Consider the following 13,789-nt stretch of genomic DNA (forward strand, 5'->3'; position numbering starts at 1 on the left):
ACTCTGCTTAGAGGCTTTGCCCAGCAATCAGACAAGTAGTGTGGCACCAGAGCTCAGCACAAGAAAAAAGGGGGGCAGATCTCAGCTTAACAGAAGTGCAGAGCTGTTGGAAAACAGGACAGGATCTTCTCTGGAAGCACCAAACGCTCCCTGTCACTTAGAAGGCTGCAAAGGAAATTCTTGGGAATACAGTGGAGGTGCTCTCTCTCAAATCCTTTCCAAGTTGAAAATTCTACTTGCAGAGACTCTATAACATAGATGTATTTTCACTTTTCATTAAATATTTCTTCACTATTCATTAGTTTTCTGCTCAACTTTCATTCCTTATTCATTCAACAGACTTTGAGCACATAAGAGCATGTCCTCTGGAATCAGACTGGATTGTATTCTTGGCTCCTCATTAATCATGATCTTAAGCAAGTTACTTCACTGCTCCCTAAGTTTCAATTTCTGTAATATTAGAGATAATAACAGAACATATGCCATGCAGTGAATGTTAAAAATAGCATGGCAGAGCCCTTAACATGGAGTACGCATGCAGCACATATTACCTATGTTGTTATTTCTTGGTTCCAAATACAGTCCTTTAGCAAAGGGATGTGAGTATACACAAGCTCTGAAACTTTTAAGCTACAGCCTTCCTCAGAGTTATGATTTATATGCTAAAACAATAATAGTGGCACAGTTTGCAGTGATTCTACCTCAGCAGAAGTTTTTCTCTAGGAAACATTTTCAAAATACAGCCCTGCCACTTTCAAATCTATGGATGTGAGGGCCTCCCCTGGTGGCGCAGTGGTTGAGTGCTGGGTTGTGAGACTGCCCACAGCTTCTGCAGCGCCAGTTTGATCCCCAGCCACCGGCAAGGGTCCCACAAAAAAAAAAAAAAAAAAAATCTATGGATGTTATTCCCTCCTCCTCCCCCCATTATAATTAAGTATGCATAGAACCTGGCCATGGTAAAAAAGACTCTCCTGGTCCTCCTGAGAGTCTCTGATATTGACTCCCCATTGACAACTATTATTGCAGTTATGCCAAATTTCTTAGCTTGGTCTTTTAGGTCAGAGATTCCTCATATTTGATCAAATAACTGTTTGGGGTACTTGTAGATTCTTGGTCCCAGACCTGATGAATCAGAACCTACAGGAGATGTATCATAAATGAGTCATAAAATCAATAAATCTTATAAGCCTCACTTTATTGCCTCCAGCTAAGAGCCTCTGTTCCAAATGGGAAAGTCTGTGTTTGACAGCAACCCAGTATGTGCATTTTCATAGAGGCTTTGCCCAGTCAATCAGGTAAGTAGTGTGAGTTTGGCACAAGAGAAAAATGGGGTAGATCTCAGCTTAACACAAGTGCAGAGCTACTGGAAAATAGGATGGGGTCTTCTCTGGAAGCACCAAATGCTCCCTGTCACTTGGAAGGTTCTGAGCTCCACCTGGAATGCCTGTTCCTTGTAGACTTTGCCCAAAACTCACTTTCCTGAATGATATCTTTCTATTTTTATTGATCCTGTAACCTCAGTTATCTATATTAGTATTAACCTGTTAATATATTACGAGTTCAACAAATTAAAGATTTTCCATCATGACAGAAATCTGTGAAGGATAAAGGTACTGTCATATATTTTTAAAAGATTTATTTTTATTTATTTATGCATACAAGAACTGGGGTTGGTCCTCCCTGGTGGCACAGCAGTTGAGCGCTGCGTTGCGAAGCTGCCCGTCAGCCTCTGCAGTGCCGGTTCGATCCCCGGCTGCTCCCCGGCCACCTGAGGAGGGTCCCACATGGCGCGCAGACCTCTCCTGCCGCCCGCTGCTCCCCTCAGCAGTGTACTTCGGTCCTTCTGCCTGTTCCGCTCCCTGCTCTGGCTCTGGTGAATTCTCTCACCCTCCCGTGCTTCTGACTGTATCCAGTGCTTGTATAAAATAAATAAATAAATCTTAAAAAAAAAAAAAAAAGAAAAAAAAGAACTGGGGTCCAGGCCAGAGGTATGGGGTGAGAGGATTCACCAGAGACAGAATGAGGAGCAAAACAGGTGGATCTACTGAAATACACTGCTGAGGGGAGCAGCAGGCACGACAGGAGAGGTCTGCTGTGCCATGAGGGTTAGCTCCCTGGCCAGGGATCAAACTTATGCCACAGTGGCTGGCAACAGCTTGATAACCCCTGTGCCACAAGGGAGACCCTGCTGTCATATTTTTTAAAAAAACTACTGTAGTGCTACTTTGGGACTAGAAGTATATGATGAACATGATATGTAAGATACATATAAAAATAACTATAGGGCCTCCCTGGTGGCACAAGGGTTAAAGACATAGCACTATTAAGCTATTGCCAGCCACTACAACACAAGTTTGATCCTCGGCCAGGGTGCTAGCCCACATGGTGCAGCAGACCTCTTCTGTCTTGCCTGCCGCTCCCCTCAGCAGTGTATTTCACTACATCTACCTGTTCTGCTTCCCACTCTGTCTCTGGTGAATCCTCTTACTCCCCTGCACCTCTGGCCTACACCCCAGTTCTTGTATGCATAAATAAATAAATCTTTAAAAAAAAAAAAACTATAGGTGTAAAACTTGCCTGGTTTCATCCCATGAATAGGCCTGGAAGCAGCAATATCCCAACAGTACCGAACACACCTAGCACTCAGACACCACCCGGGGCTGGGTCATGGAAAGAATAAAAAGAGACTGGAAACCCTTGTTGTACTTCAGATGAACAACAGTAACTTCACTGGAAAGGCAGAATACAATGAAAACAACATGGAATCTATGACATTCTGGCCTAAAATACATAACCTGAATGTAATCATGCAGAATCACTGGGCAGACCCAAATTGAGAGATATTCTACAAAATGACTATCCTATGCCTTAAAACAAATGTCAAGGGCATGACAATCCAGCAAAAACTGATGAACTAGGGCCTCCCCTGGTGGTGCAGTGGTTGAGCGCTGGGTTACGAGGCTGCCCGCAACCTCTGCAGCGCCAGCTCGATCCCCGGCCACCAGCGAGGGTCCCACAAAAATAAAACAAAACAAAAACAAAAAAACTGACGAACTGTACCATATTAACAGACTTAGAAGGGTGTACTGTGTGACACTGGGTTGTACCCTTTGTTCCACAGAAATGGGTTTTCTGGGAAAAGGGGTATACAGATCCTTTGTATTCTCCTTGCAATTTTCTTTAAAATATTTTTCAAAGTAAAAAGTTTTTAAAGATAACAACCTGCTCATTTAAATGTCTGCTTACTAATGACTGTCCACATATATTTTAAATAATCAAAGAGGCTAAGCATTTACTATCATGGGAGCAAAGCTCCTTGGGCTTAAAGACCCTGTATACCTTGAGGGTTCACTGTCTTGCTTTAATTTACTAATGCAAAGCCAGATCTTGTTTTCATACTTCTGATGTAAGACGCAACTTCCTACCATGCAACATGACTGTTTCCTTTACTCCCAGAGACATGGGGCCCTCCCCAGGGGGGGACTACTGAAATAAAAATGCGTTATTTCATTCTTATAATGAAATGCTCTAAGAATGCTTATTTTCCTGTTTCCTGGGGCTTAAATAACATGAGAGATTTTATCTGCTGTTTGTAGTGTTCCTCAAATCAAGTCCCTAAAGGCTATATATACACATATAGTCAAAGAACATGAAAATAGAAACTCCAATCAATCCTGGTTTTTGTTTTTCAAAAACAGTGATTTCCCTTGGAAATAAGGCCAGGGGGTGGAGGAAAAGTTATTTATTCATTTCTTTATTTATATGGATGTCTATTTTTTTAATATTTTTCTACATCTTTTGAAATTTACCATTAATTTGAAATGGTAATTTTTTTTTACCATTAATATGAAATACTCCTTTAAGCAAAAGCATTAATGTCAAGACCTGGTTGTGACACTGCAAGGAGACATGGGCCTCTCTGAATTACTTCTTATAATTTTTTTTTTTATTGATGCATACAAGAACTGGCTTGTAGGCCAAAGGTGGGGCAGGAAGGAGTCACCAGAGATAGAGTGGGGAGCATAAGAGGCAGATCTACTAAAATGCACTGCTGAGGGGAGTGGATGAGACAGGAGAGGTCTGCTGCGCCATGTCGGTTATCTCCCTTGCCAGAGATCGGACTTTAACCCCTGCGCCACCAGGGAGGCCCCTACTTCTTACAATTGTGTGTGACACTTACAATTACCTCAAAATAAAAAGTTGACTATAAACCAAAAGTAGTTAAACAAAATTAGTTTAATACACTGAAAAGTAACCACAAATCAATTAGCCTTCCTAAAGGAACACAGGTTTGAGTCACATGCAGGGTTGTTTATAGAACCTCTTTAAGGGCTTCCCCTGGTGGCATAGTGGTTGAGAGCTGGGCTGTGACACTGCCTGCAGCCTCTGCAGTGCCAGTTTGATCCCCGGCAGCAGGCGAGGGTCCCACATGGCATGACAGACCTCTCCTGCAACGCCCGCTGCTCCTCTCAGCAGTGTATTTCATCAGTCTGCCGTTCTGTTCCCCGCTCTGGCTCTGATGAATTCTCTCACCCTCCCGTGCTTCTGACTGTGCCCAGTGCTTGTATAACTAAATCTTTAAAAAACACACACACACAAAAAAAACCTCTTTAAAAAGCCACTCTCTTTATAAATAGATTTAGTCCTTTGGGAACAAATTTTGGCAATAAATAGCAAGAGTCTAAATTCTTAAATTCCATTTGTAGGAATTTATTCTAAGGAAATATTCCTCATGACCCAAAAGACTGCGTACACACAAATCTTCATCACAGCATTATGTGTAACAGTGAGAGCCAGAAATTTGATGAAAATTCCAACATGGGATAATAACAGCACACACTGCAACCTGCATGTTGCAGTGAGAAACAAGAATGTGAAAAGGGCCTCCCAAGTGGCGCAGGGGTTAAAGACACAGCGCTATCAAGCTATAACTAGCCACTGCAACATGAGTTTGATCCCTGGCCAGGGAGCTGACCCACATGGAACAGCAAACCTCTCCTGTCTTGCCCGCCTCTCCTCTCAGCAGTGTATTTCAGTAGATCTGCCTGTTCTGCTTCCCACTCTGTCTTTGGTGAATCCTCTCACCCCCTACATCTGGCCTACCCCCAGTTCTTGAATGCATAAATAAATAAATCTTTAAAAAAAAGAATGTAAAGAAACTTTTTTAGGGGGAAAATGCTTTGTTATGACGTTCAGGGAAAAAGTAACATATTCCCTTTTTTTTTTTATATACAAGAACTGGGGTACAGGTCAGAAGCGCGGGAGGGTGAGAGAATTCACCAGACCCGGGTGCAGAACAGGCAGACAGATCGAAGACACTGCTGAGGGGAGCAGCAGGCGAGGCAGGAGAGATCTGCTGTGCCATAAGGGGTTCTCCCTGGCCAGTGGGGAATCAAACAGGCACTGCAGAGGCTGTGCACAGCTTTGCAGCGCGGCGCTCAACTGCTGTACCACTGAGGAGGCCAAGATATTTCCTTTTTTTTTTAAATTTTTTTTTACATCATTATTCATTTTTTTTTAAAAAGATTCATTTATTTATATAAGATCTGGGGTACAGGTCAGATATGTGGGAGGGTGAGAGAATTCACCAGAGACAGAGCAGGGAGCAGAACAGGCAGACAGACCAAAGACACTGCTGAGGGGAGCAGCAGGCAAGGCAGGAGAGGTCTGCTGTGCCATGTGGGTTTCTCCCTGGCTGGCTGAAAATTGAACCTGCGCGCTGCAGAGGCTGCGGACAGCTTCATAGGGCGGCGCTCAACCCGCTGCGCCACCAGGGAGGCCCCAAGATATTCCCTTTTATCCAAATTCAGCAATGGTATTTTAAGACCAAGCAGGCTCTTGCACATACAATACATCATAACTAAGCAAAAGTATGTAGAAAGTGATTTGCTTCCCTTTATCAGTCTAACCACCAGAACTTACAGCTACCATAATTCCAAACTGGAAACTTGGGGATTAGTTTCCTGTCAGGCACTTCATTGCACAGGGGCACTTGCACAGTCTTTGGGAAACCAGTCTAGAGTTTAAGACTTAAAATCTAAAACTGGCAGTGATCCATCAACCAAAGGCCACAAGATAGAGCAAGGGCCCTCTACATCAAGACTCAGTTGATGAGAAAGGGATAGGCACTTTTACAAGCAAGGTGGCCGAGTGATGGTTCCCAAGGTGGGCCGCTGAGCAAGAGAGCCACATAGCCTCTCTGATCTGAAACCAAGTCTAAAAGGGATGGGCTAGCATGGGGTCAGAGGAACCATGAAGACCCACAAGGGAAGGCAGGGAAAGAAAACACTGTAGAGTCTTAATTACATGCTTTTAACACCCACGGATCTTTCCTATTTCCAGCAAATGTGCTATATAGTCCAGTAAATAGGGAGACAGATTTTCTTGAAACTTGTCAAATGAATTTCTTCTCTTCTCATTATCTATAGTTAAAAGCCAAAGGACTAGGGCCTCTCCTGGTGGCGCAGCAGTTGAGCGCTGGGCTGCGAGGCTGCCACAGCCTCTGCAGCGCCGGTTTGATCCCCGGCCACCGGCAAGGGTCCCACATGGCGCGCAGACCTCTCCTGCCGTGCCCACTGCTCCCCTCAGCAGTGTATTTCATTGGTCTGTCTGTTCTGTTCCCCGCTCTGGCGAATTCTCTCACCCTCCCGTGCTTCTGACTGTACCCAGTGCTGGTATAAATAAATAAATAAATCTTTAAAAAAAAAAAAGCCAAAGGACTAGAAGGCACTTGTTAAGTGAGGCAGAAGGTATCCTCAGCTTCACTGAGCCTCAGTTCTCTACCCACAAAATTACAATAATAACTTTGTTGCAAGTTACTATAAGGATCTGATGACATAATACATATAAAATGCTTTATCACACATGACAGGCTCACATTAAGACCTCAATAAATATTAAGTGTATGGGCCTCCCCGGTGGCGCAGCGGTTGAGTGCTGGGTTGCAAAGCTGCCCGCGGTCTCTTGCGGCGCCGGTTCGATCCCCGGCTGCTCCCCGGCCACCGGAGGAGGATCCCACATGGTGCGCAGACCTCTCCTGCCACCCGCTGCTCCCCTCAGCAGTGTGCTTCAGTCCTTCTGCCTGCTCTGCTCCCCACTCTGGCTCTGGTGAATTCTCTCACCCTCCCGCGCCTCTGACTGTACCCAGTGCATGTATAAACAAAACAAACAAACAAACATAATAAAAAAAAAAAAAAAAAAAAACAAACATGCCTCTATTTAAAAAAAAAAAAATATTAAGTGTCTACTAATAAGAAAAATATTTGCATTATCACCATGTTTGTAAAATAGTGAGCTCCCCATTATAGGAGGTGATTAAGCATATGCTGGTGGGGAAGCTGCAGAGACATACAATCATTCTAAATGATCTTTAAGATGCTTACTTTCACTTTTGAGATTATGACTCTGTCAAGAGAATGAGGGACAGGAAGAAAAAAGGGAGGGAGGGCCTCCCTGATGGCGCAAGGGGTTAAGCACAGCACTGTGAAGCTGTCCACAGCCTCTGCAGCCATGTGGCCGACGGGCCAGGGAGCTACCCACGTGGCACAGTAGACCTCTCCTGTCTTGCCTGCTGCTCCCCTCAGCAGTGTATTTCAGTCAGTCTGCCTGTTCTGCTCCCTGCTCTGTCTCTAGTGAATCCTCTCACCTCCCCTCCTTCTGCCCCCCCCACACCTCTGGCCTGTATCCCAGTTCTTATATGCATAAATAAATAAATCTTTTTAAAAAAGGGGGAGGGAGAGAAAGAAAGAGGTGGAGGATGGGGAGAGGAGAGAGGTCAAGAAAGACTGGTCTCCTACAGGCACCTATTTTTCTGACACTTCTTTTTTAGGCCCTAGGACTAATCTCTTGATCCCTTGTTTCTCAAATCCTTGAGCCTCATTCAAGAATGGTGGATCCACCCCCATAGGGACTAGCAGCAATAGCCATGGCCTTATAGTGACCCCTCATAACTCACAAAAAAATCCACCCACACTAGACTACTAGGCAGTGTTTAAAAAATAAGTCACACCTCCTATCGCAAACTTGCAGATAAGTCATGACATGCATTTATTGCTATTACTCCCCTAATCCCTTCTATGATGACAGCGAGGGAATAGAAATAGTTAAAACCAGAAAGATACAGAGCAGACAATAGCAGATAAGAATAACATTTTGAAAGCTGGAAAGAGGACTACTGTGCAGAGCAATATGAGCTGACATGTAAGTGCCTGGGAAAGGGGGAGGCAAGGAGCAGACCAGTCTACACTGCGGGCTCTAAAACACTCTGAAATTAGAAGCACCAGGTCTGATCTGAAGGTGGGAGTTCAGGTAGAGCTGATAATAGGCTACTTGTTTAAAAGTCCAAATAGGGCCTCCCCGGTGGCGCAGCGGTTGAGCGCTGGGTTGTGAAGCTGCCCGCAGCCTCTGCAGCGCCGGTTCGATCCCCGGCTGCTCCCCGGCTACTGGAGGAGGGTCCCACATGGTGCGCAGACCCCTCCTGCCGCCCGCTGCTCCCCTTAGCAGTGTGCTTTGGTCCTTCTGCCTGCTCTGCTCCCCGCTCTGGCTCTGGTGAATTCTCTCACCCTCCCGCGCTTCTGACTGTACCCAATGTTTGTATAAATAAATAAAAAAATAAATCTTTAAAAAAAAAAAAAAAAAGAAGCTAAATCCTTTAAAAAAAAAAAAAAAGTCCAAATAAAGAACAGTTTGGCCGTGTTCTCTCCCCAGCTCTCAGCGTCAAGCAACCACTCCCCTTCCCGCAACAGCAAATCCAGGGGGTACACTCTTTTTTTTTTTTAATTTATTTTTATACAAGAGCTGGGGTACAGGCCAGAGGCGCAGGAAGATGAAAGGATTCACCAGAGACAGAGTGGAGAGCAGAACAGGCAGACAACCGAAATACACTGCTGAGGGGAGCAGGGGGCAAGACAGGAGAGGTCTGCTGCGCCATGTGGGAATCTCCCTGGCCGGCCAGGAATCGAACCTGCGCTGCAGAGGGTGCACACAGCTTCACAACACTGCACTCAACCCGCTGTGCCACTGAGGAGGCCCAGGTTCACTCTTGGAAGGCACTGTGGAAAGCCTGAATTTGAACCTCAGGCTCAGCAAGGGGCAAAGTGGTCCAGTTCAGAATACTGCAGAATAAGGAGGGATTACTTTAAAGCCAGTCCGGGGTAGGTGAGCCCACAGGACCCTTTTCCAGCTGGCTCAGAATGCTGGCTGCCTGCTCTATGCAAACTGAGCAACCCAAGAAAAAGACTCAGGATCCTGAAGTAGGGATCCAACAGTGTAACCAACCATTTTCCCTGCAGTGAAGCCCTCCCACTGATTCAGAGATTCCAGTCAGATTTTAGAGCATAACAGATAGGGAAGACCACCAGTCACTTGAGGAAAGCCCCTAACATGAAACTGAGTCTACCCTGAAAAAGGAGGTCAGGGGAAACAAAGAATGTTCAGGAGACAGAGAAACCTCAGAAACAAACAAAAAAACTTTAAGGAAGATGATGCATGTAGGAAAAAGGGAAAAAATAAGAAATAAAGAACACAGAACAAGAAATATTTAGATGTATTTTTAATTCAAGAGAAGAGAAAGTTAACAACATTGGAAAATATCTTTCAACAAGTAGACAAAAAAAGAAAGAAAATTAGAAGGTCAATTCATGAGGTCCAACTTCTGACTAATAAAAATTCCAGAAGGGGAACAAAGAAAATAGAGGGGAGGGCCTCCCCGGTGGCGCAGCGGTTGAGCGCTGGGTTGCGAAGCTGCCCGCGGCCTCTGCGGCGCAGATTCGATCCCCGGCTGCTCCCCAGCCACCGGAGGAGGGTCCCACATGGCGTGCAGACCTCTCCTGCCGCCCGCTGCTCCCCTCAGCAGTGTACTTTGGTCCTTCTGCCTGCACTGCTCCCCGCTCTGGCTCTGGTGAATTCTCTCACCCTCCCGCGTTTCTGACTGTACCCAGTGCATGTATAAACAAACAAACAAACAAACAAACAAATAAATAAAATACGTGCCTCTTTAAAAAAAAAAAAAAAAGAAAAGAAAATAGAGGGGAGAAAATTATGAAATAGATATACAAAAACATTTTCCAGAACCAAAAAGATCTTTAGATCAAAGTGTTTACTGAGTGGGAACAAAATGTGTGACAATGCAATGCTATCAGCCACATCCTACAATGCATATACATACCAACCAACAAACTGTCTGTGAATGACTCAAAACCAAAATTTAATGACATAAACATATAAAACTAAGCTCACAAAAAGAAGCCACCAAATTCTTTTTTAAAAAGACAGGGTTCATTTGGGTAAAAAGAAAGACAAAGTTGCAATAATATACGCACCAAAAAATGAATGAACCCAAGATTATGACACTGAAGGAGGGGGCAGGAGGAGAATGTGCGCGGTGGATGGAGCCAAAGTGCACAGGAAAAAGTCAACTCTTAATATTCAGAGTGGAGAAGCACAAGTACATTATCAGGAAACATGGAGTGTCCAGAATAAGAACTACCGTAAGAATTCTAAGAGGCTGGGGCCTCCCTGGTGGCACAAGGGGTTAATAAGCACAGCACTGTGAAGCTGTCCATAGCCTCTGCAGCATGAGTTTGATCCCCGGCCAGCTAGGGAGCCGCCCACATGGCGCAGTGGACCTCTCCTGTCTCGCCCGCTGCTCCCCTCAGTGTGTTTCGATAGATCTGCCTGTTCTGCTCCCCACTCTGTCTCTGGTGAGTCCTCTTACCCCCTATACCTCTCTCTGGCCTGTACCCCAGTTCTTGTATGCATAAAGAAATAAATCTTTGGGGGGGAAAAGTAGTTTAAAAAAAAAAAGAATTGGGGCCTCCCCGGTGGTGCAGCGGTTGAGTGCTGGGTTGCGAAGCTGCCCGCAGCCTCTGCAGTGCCGGTTCAATCCCCAGCTGCTCCCCGGCCACCGGAGGAGGGTCCCGCATGGTGCGCAGACATCTCCTGCTGCCCGCTGCTCCCCTCAGCAGTGTACTTCAGTCCTTCTGCCTGCTCTGCTCTCTGCTCTGGCTCTGGTGAATTCTCTCACCCTCCTGCACTTCTGACTGTACCCAGTGCTTGTATAAATAAATAAACAAATAAATAAATAAATAAATAAATAAATAAATCTTAAAAAAAAAAAAAAAAAAAGAATTGTAAGGGGCTGCCTCTGGGTGCAGTTCACAGGGGCTGGGCAAAGGAAGAATCTTAGAAGCTTCTTCCTTAAAAGTCTGGGGTACTGCATGAGTTTAAAAACTATACAAATACTTTTGGAAGTGATGGGTATTTGTGGCACTGATTGTGATGATGATTGCACAGGTGTCTAGCTATCTGCAAATTTATCAAGGTACATACATTCAGTAAGTGCAGCTTTTCTATCTGAATCATACCTCAATAAAGTGTTTTTTAATTAAAACAATAAAACCACGAAAACAAAACTCTGGTAAAAATATTTTTAAAACGAGGAGAAAAAAACATCTAAGCCTGAGGTACAGATAGCACACAAAGGTCTAGTACAGTTGCTAAAGGGTTTCAAACAAGTCCCACGATAATATGGATTTGATGAGTTTTCTCTTCTGCAAACTATTTACAAATTCCAATTTCAGAGAAGATTCCTGTATTTGTAGTCATACTGGAGGAGCTTTTGGCACAATTCTCCAGAGAATGAAGAAACATGCAAAAGCAAGGGGTGGGGAATTAAAAAAGAATCCCCTAATGATGAGGGCTCTCAAACTTTGGGTTTGAGGGAGGCAGACCTAGTAGATCCTCCAGAGTTTTCCCAGCTCCAAGAATTCAAATTCTACCCAAAGAACAAAAGGTTGTCAGCAAATGTTTCCATGAACCCATGTGCTTTAGGTTGGTCTCTGTCAGGTAGTAGGTGGTTGAAGCTCCAGCCTAAATCTTCAAGGCTACTCTGTGTGGTAACTTTTTTTTTTCTTTCTACTGCTTCCTGAGGATCCTTAGCAGAAGAATCAGGAATTGTGTCCAAAATCCTGCCACTTCCCTGCCAAATGTTGCTGAATGAATAACCAAACATCTGCCTTCCACAGGAAATAAGTCAGCACACTACTTAACCAGTGAGTCAGCTCAGGAAGTATATTGGGGGTCGGGGGTGTGTGTGTGCCCGCATGCACACGTGTGTATGTTAAAATCTATTCCCCATGTGGTTCCAGATGAGGGAAGAGCTCCTGGAACACATTTCCAAGCAACAGGAACACAGAGAAGGGGGGAGCAACTTTATGACATGAGGCACCAGGGACACCCAGGCCTGCGTCTCACCCAAGGTCCTACAGGAGAACTGGGCAATGCCATGCAAAGCAATGCCTGCTGGACACTCAGGGAGAGGGGGGAGCAGTTCTTAGAAACAGAGCTTCCTCTCTTATTTTTCAGCCCTAAGGAGAGAAGAGGCCAAGTGATGAGGAGCTTTGGCTCCTACCCTATGTCACCTGCAGGAGTATGCCCCCAGGCATGGCTCTGAACTCTCAGCACCTTCACTTCTTCTGAGTGTGGGCCTCACAAGTCTTATCAGGATCACAGGAGAGTGTGGAAAGGTCTGGTGCATAGTGAGTACTTGAATATTATTTACTGACAATCTCCTCAGAATTAGCATTGCAGGAAGGCACCCCCAAATGAATCACGAGTGCTGGTTCTTCAGGATCCCATGGAGTAAACAGACTTCCTTCTGGGATCCATGCCAACTAATCTCATCCTACCCTCAAAAGCCCCAAACTCAAAAAAAGTGGCTCCAGACAACCACCCAGAGTAGTATTCTATATGTGCTGTCGCTGTCCTCTGTGGCTAATGTTTGAGAGACTCAGGGGTCTGCTGGTCTGCCTCTTCCCAGGGTTACCTCCAACTCTTCAGTCCAGCACAGTTCCTCTACTGGGCTCTGAAGAACAGCTGCAGCAACGATCTCACTCACTTGGCATTCAGTGCACACCAGCACTGTTGTCTCACAGGTATGCCAAGATCTCAACTAGTTAGCAAATCCAAAAGCACAGACTGTTTTCTTCCTATAGTTCCCAAACTGCCTGGCATTATACCATACCCACAGTAGATACAGACATATTCCTAGAAGATGAACTGCCCCAACGTGACTGTCTCCCTGTTGTCCATGTATTTATTTAGTTGAGAGCACTAGAGTCTCATCTAAGGTCTCACTTACCTCATCCAGCTGTCTCTTCGTCTCCTCTTCCATCCTTCGAATGTCGTCCATAGTCAGGTCAACCCACTTATCGAGCCAACAGAACAGCTGCCTGTGGAAGTTTGTAAACAGACGCCTCTCTTGCTATAAAAAGGATAGACCCAAGTTAGAACCCAGAAGGTGAAGTCACCACTGCAGCTGCAGCTTCCCAGGATCCCCACACCAATACCCGTACTTTACTGGGGCAGTGGGGGAGGAGTGATGCCTGGCTTATGTGGTTCAGCCCTTAAATCCCACAGTGACTTTTGCCTTCACATACCTAACAGGTATGGCTTCCATAGGAGGATGGTACACAGGTAGGTCCTGTGCTCAAAATGCTACCAAGACAGATAACCCATGAGTGCACAGGTAAGCCAAGGTTCCAAAACAACTATATCAAGTTTACCTTGCCTTGTGTCTGGAGCATAAATCCAGGTTAAAACTGGTGAGCAGGTGCTTCCCCAGTGGTGCAGGGGTTAAAGTCTCAGCGCTATCAAGCTATTGCCAGCCACTACAACATGAGTTCAATCCTGGCCATGGAGCTAATCCACATGGCGCAGCAGACCTCTCTTGTCTTGCCCACTGTTCCCCTCAGCAGTGTATTTCAGTAGATCTGCCTGCTCTGCTCCCCAC

General features: G+C 45.2%; 1 protein-coding gene across 1 annotated transcript in view; it reads right to left on the minus strand.

The window, feature by feature from the left end:
• PITPNA (phosphatidylinositol transfer protein alpha) overlaps positions 1 to 13,789 on the minus strand; it is a gene marked incomplete at both ends in the record, with an annotated part of 39,463 nt that overhangs the window by 624 nt on the left and 25,050 nt on the right. The window contains one exon of the mRNA XM_084238505.1: positions 13,139 to 13,261. Within this exon, the coding sequence (XP_084094631.1) occupies positions 13,139 to 13,261 (123 nt within the window). The remainder of the gene's footprint in view (positions 1 to 13,138; positions 13,262 to 13,789) is intronic.

Source organism: Talpa europaea (assembly GCF_964194135.1).
Source record: "Talpa europaea genome assembly, chromosome: 7".
Lineage (NCBI taxonomy): Eukaryota > Metazoa > Chordata > Mammalia > Eulipotyphla > Talpidae > Talpa > Talpa europaea.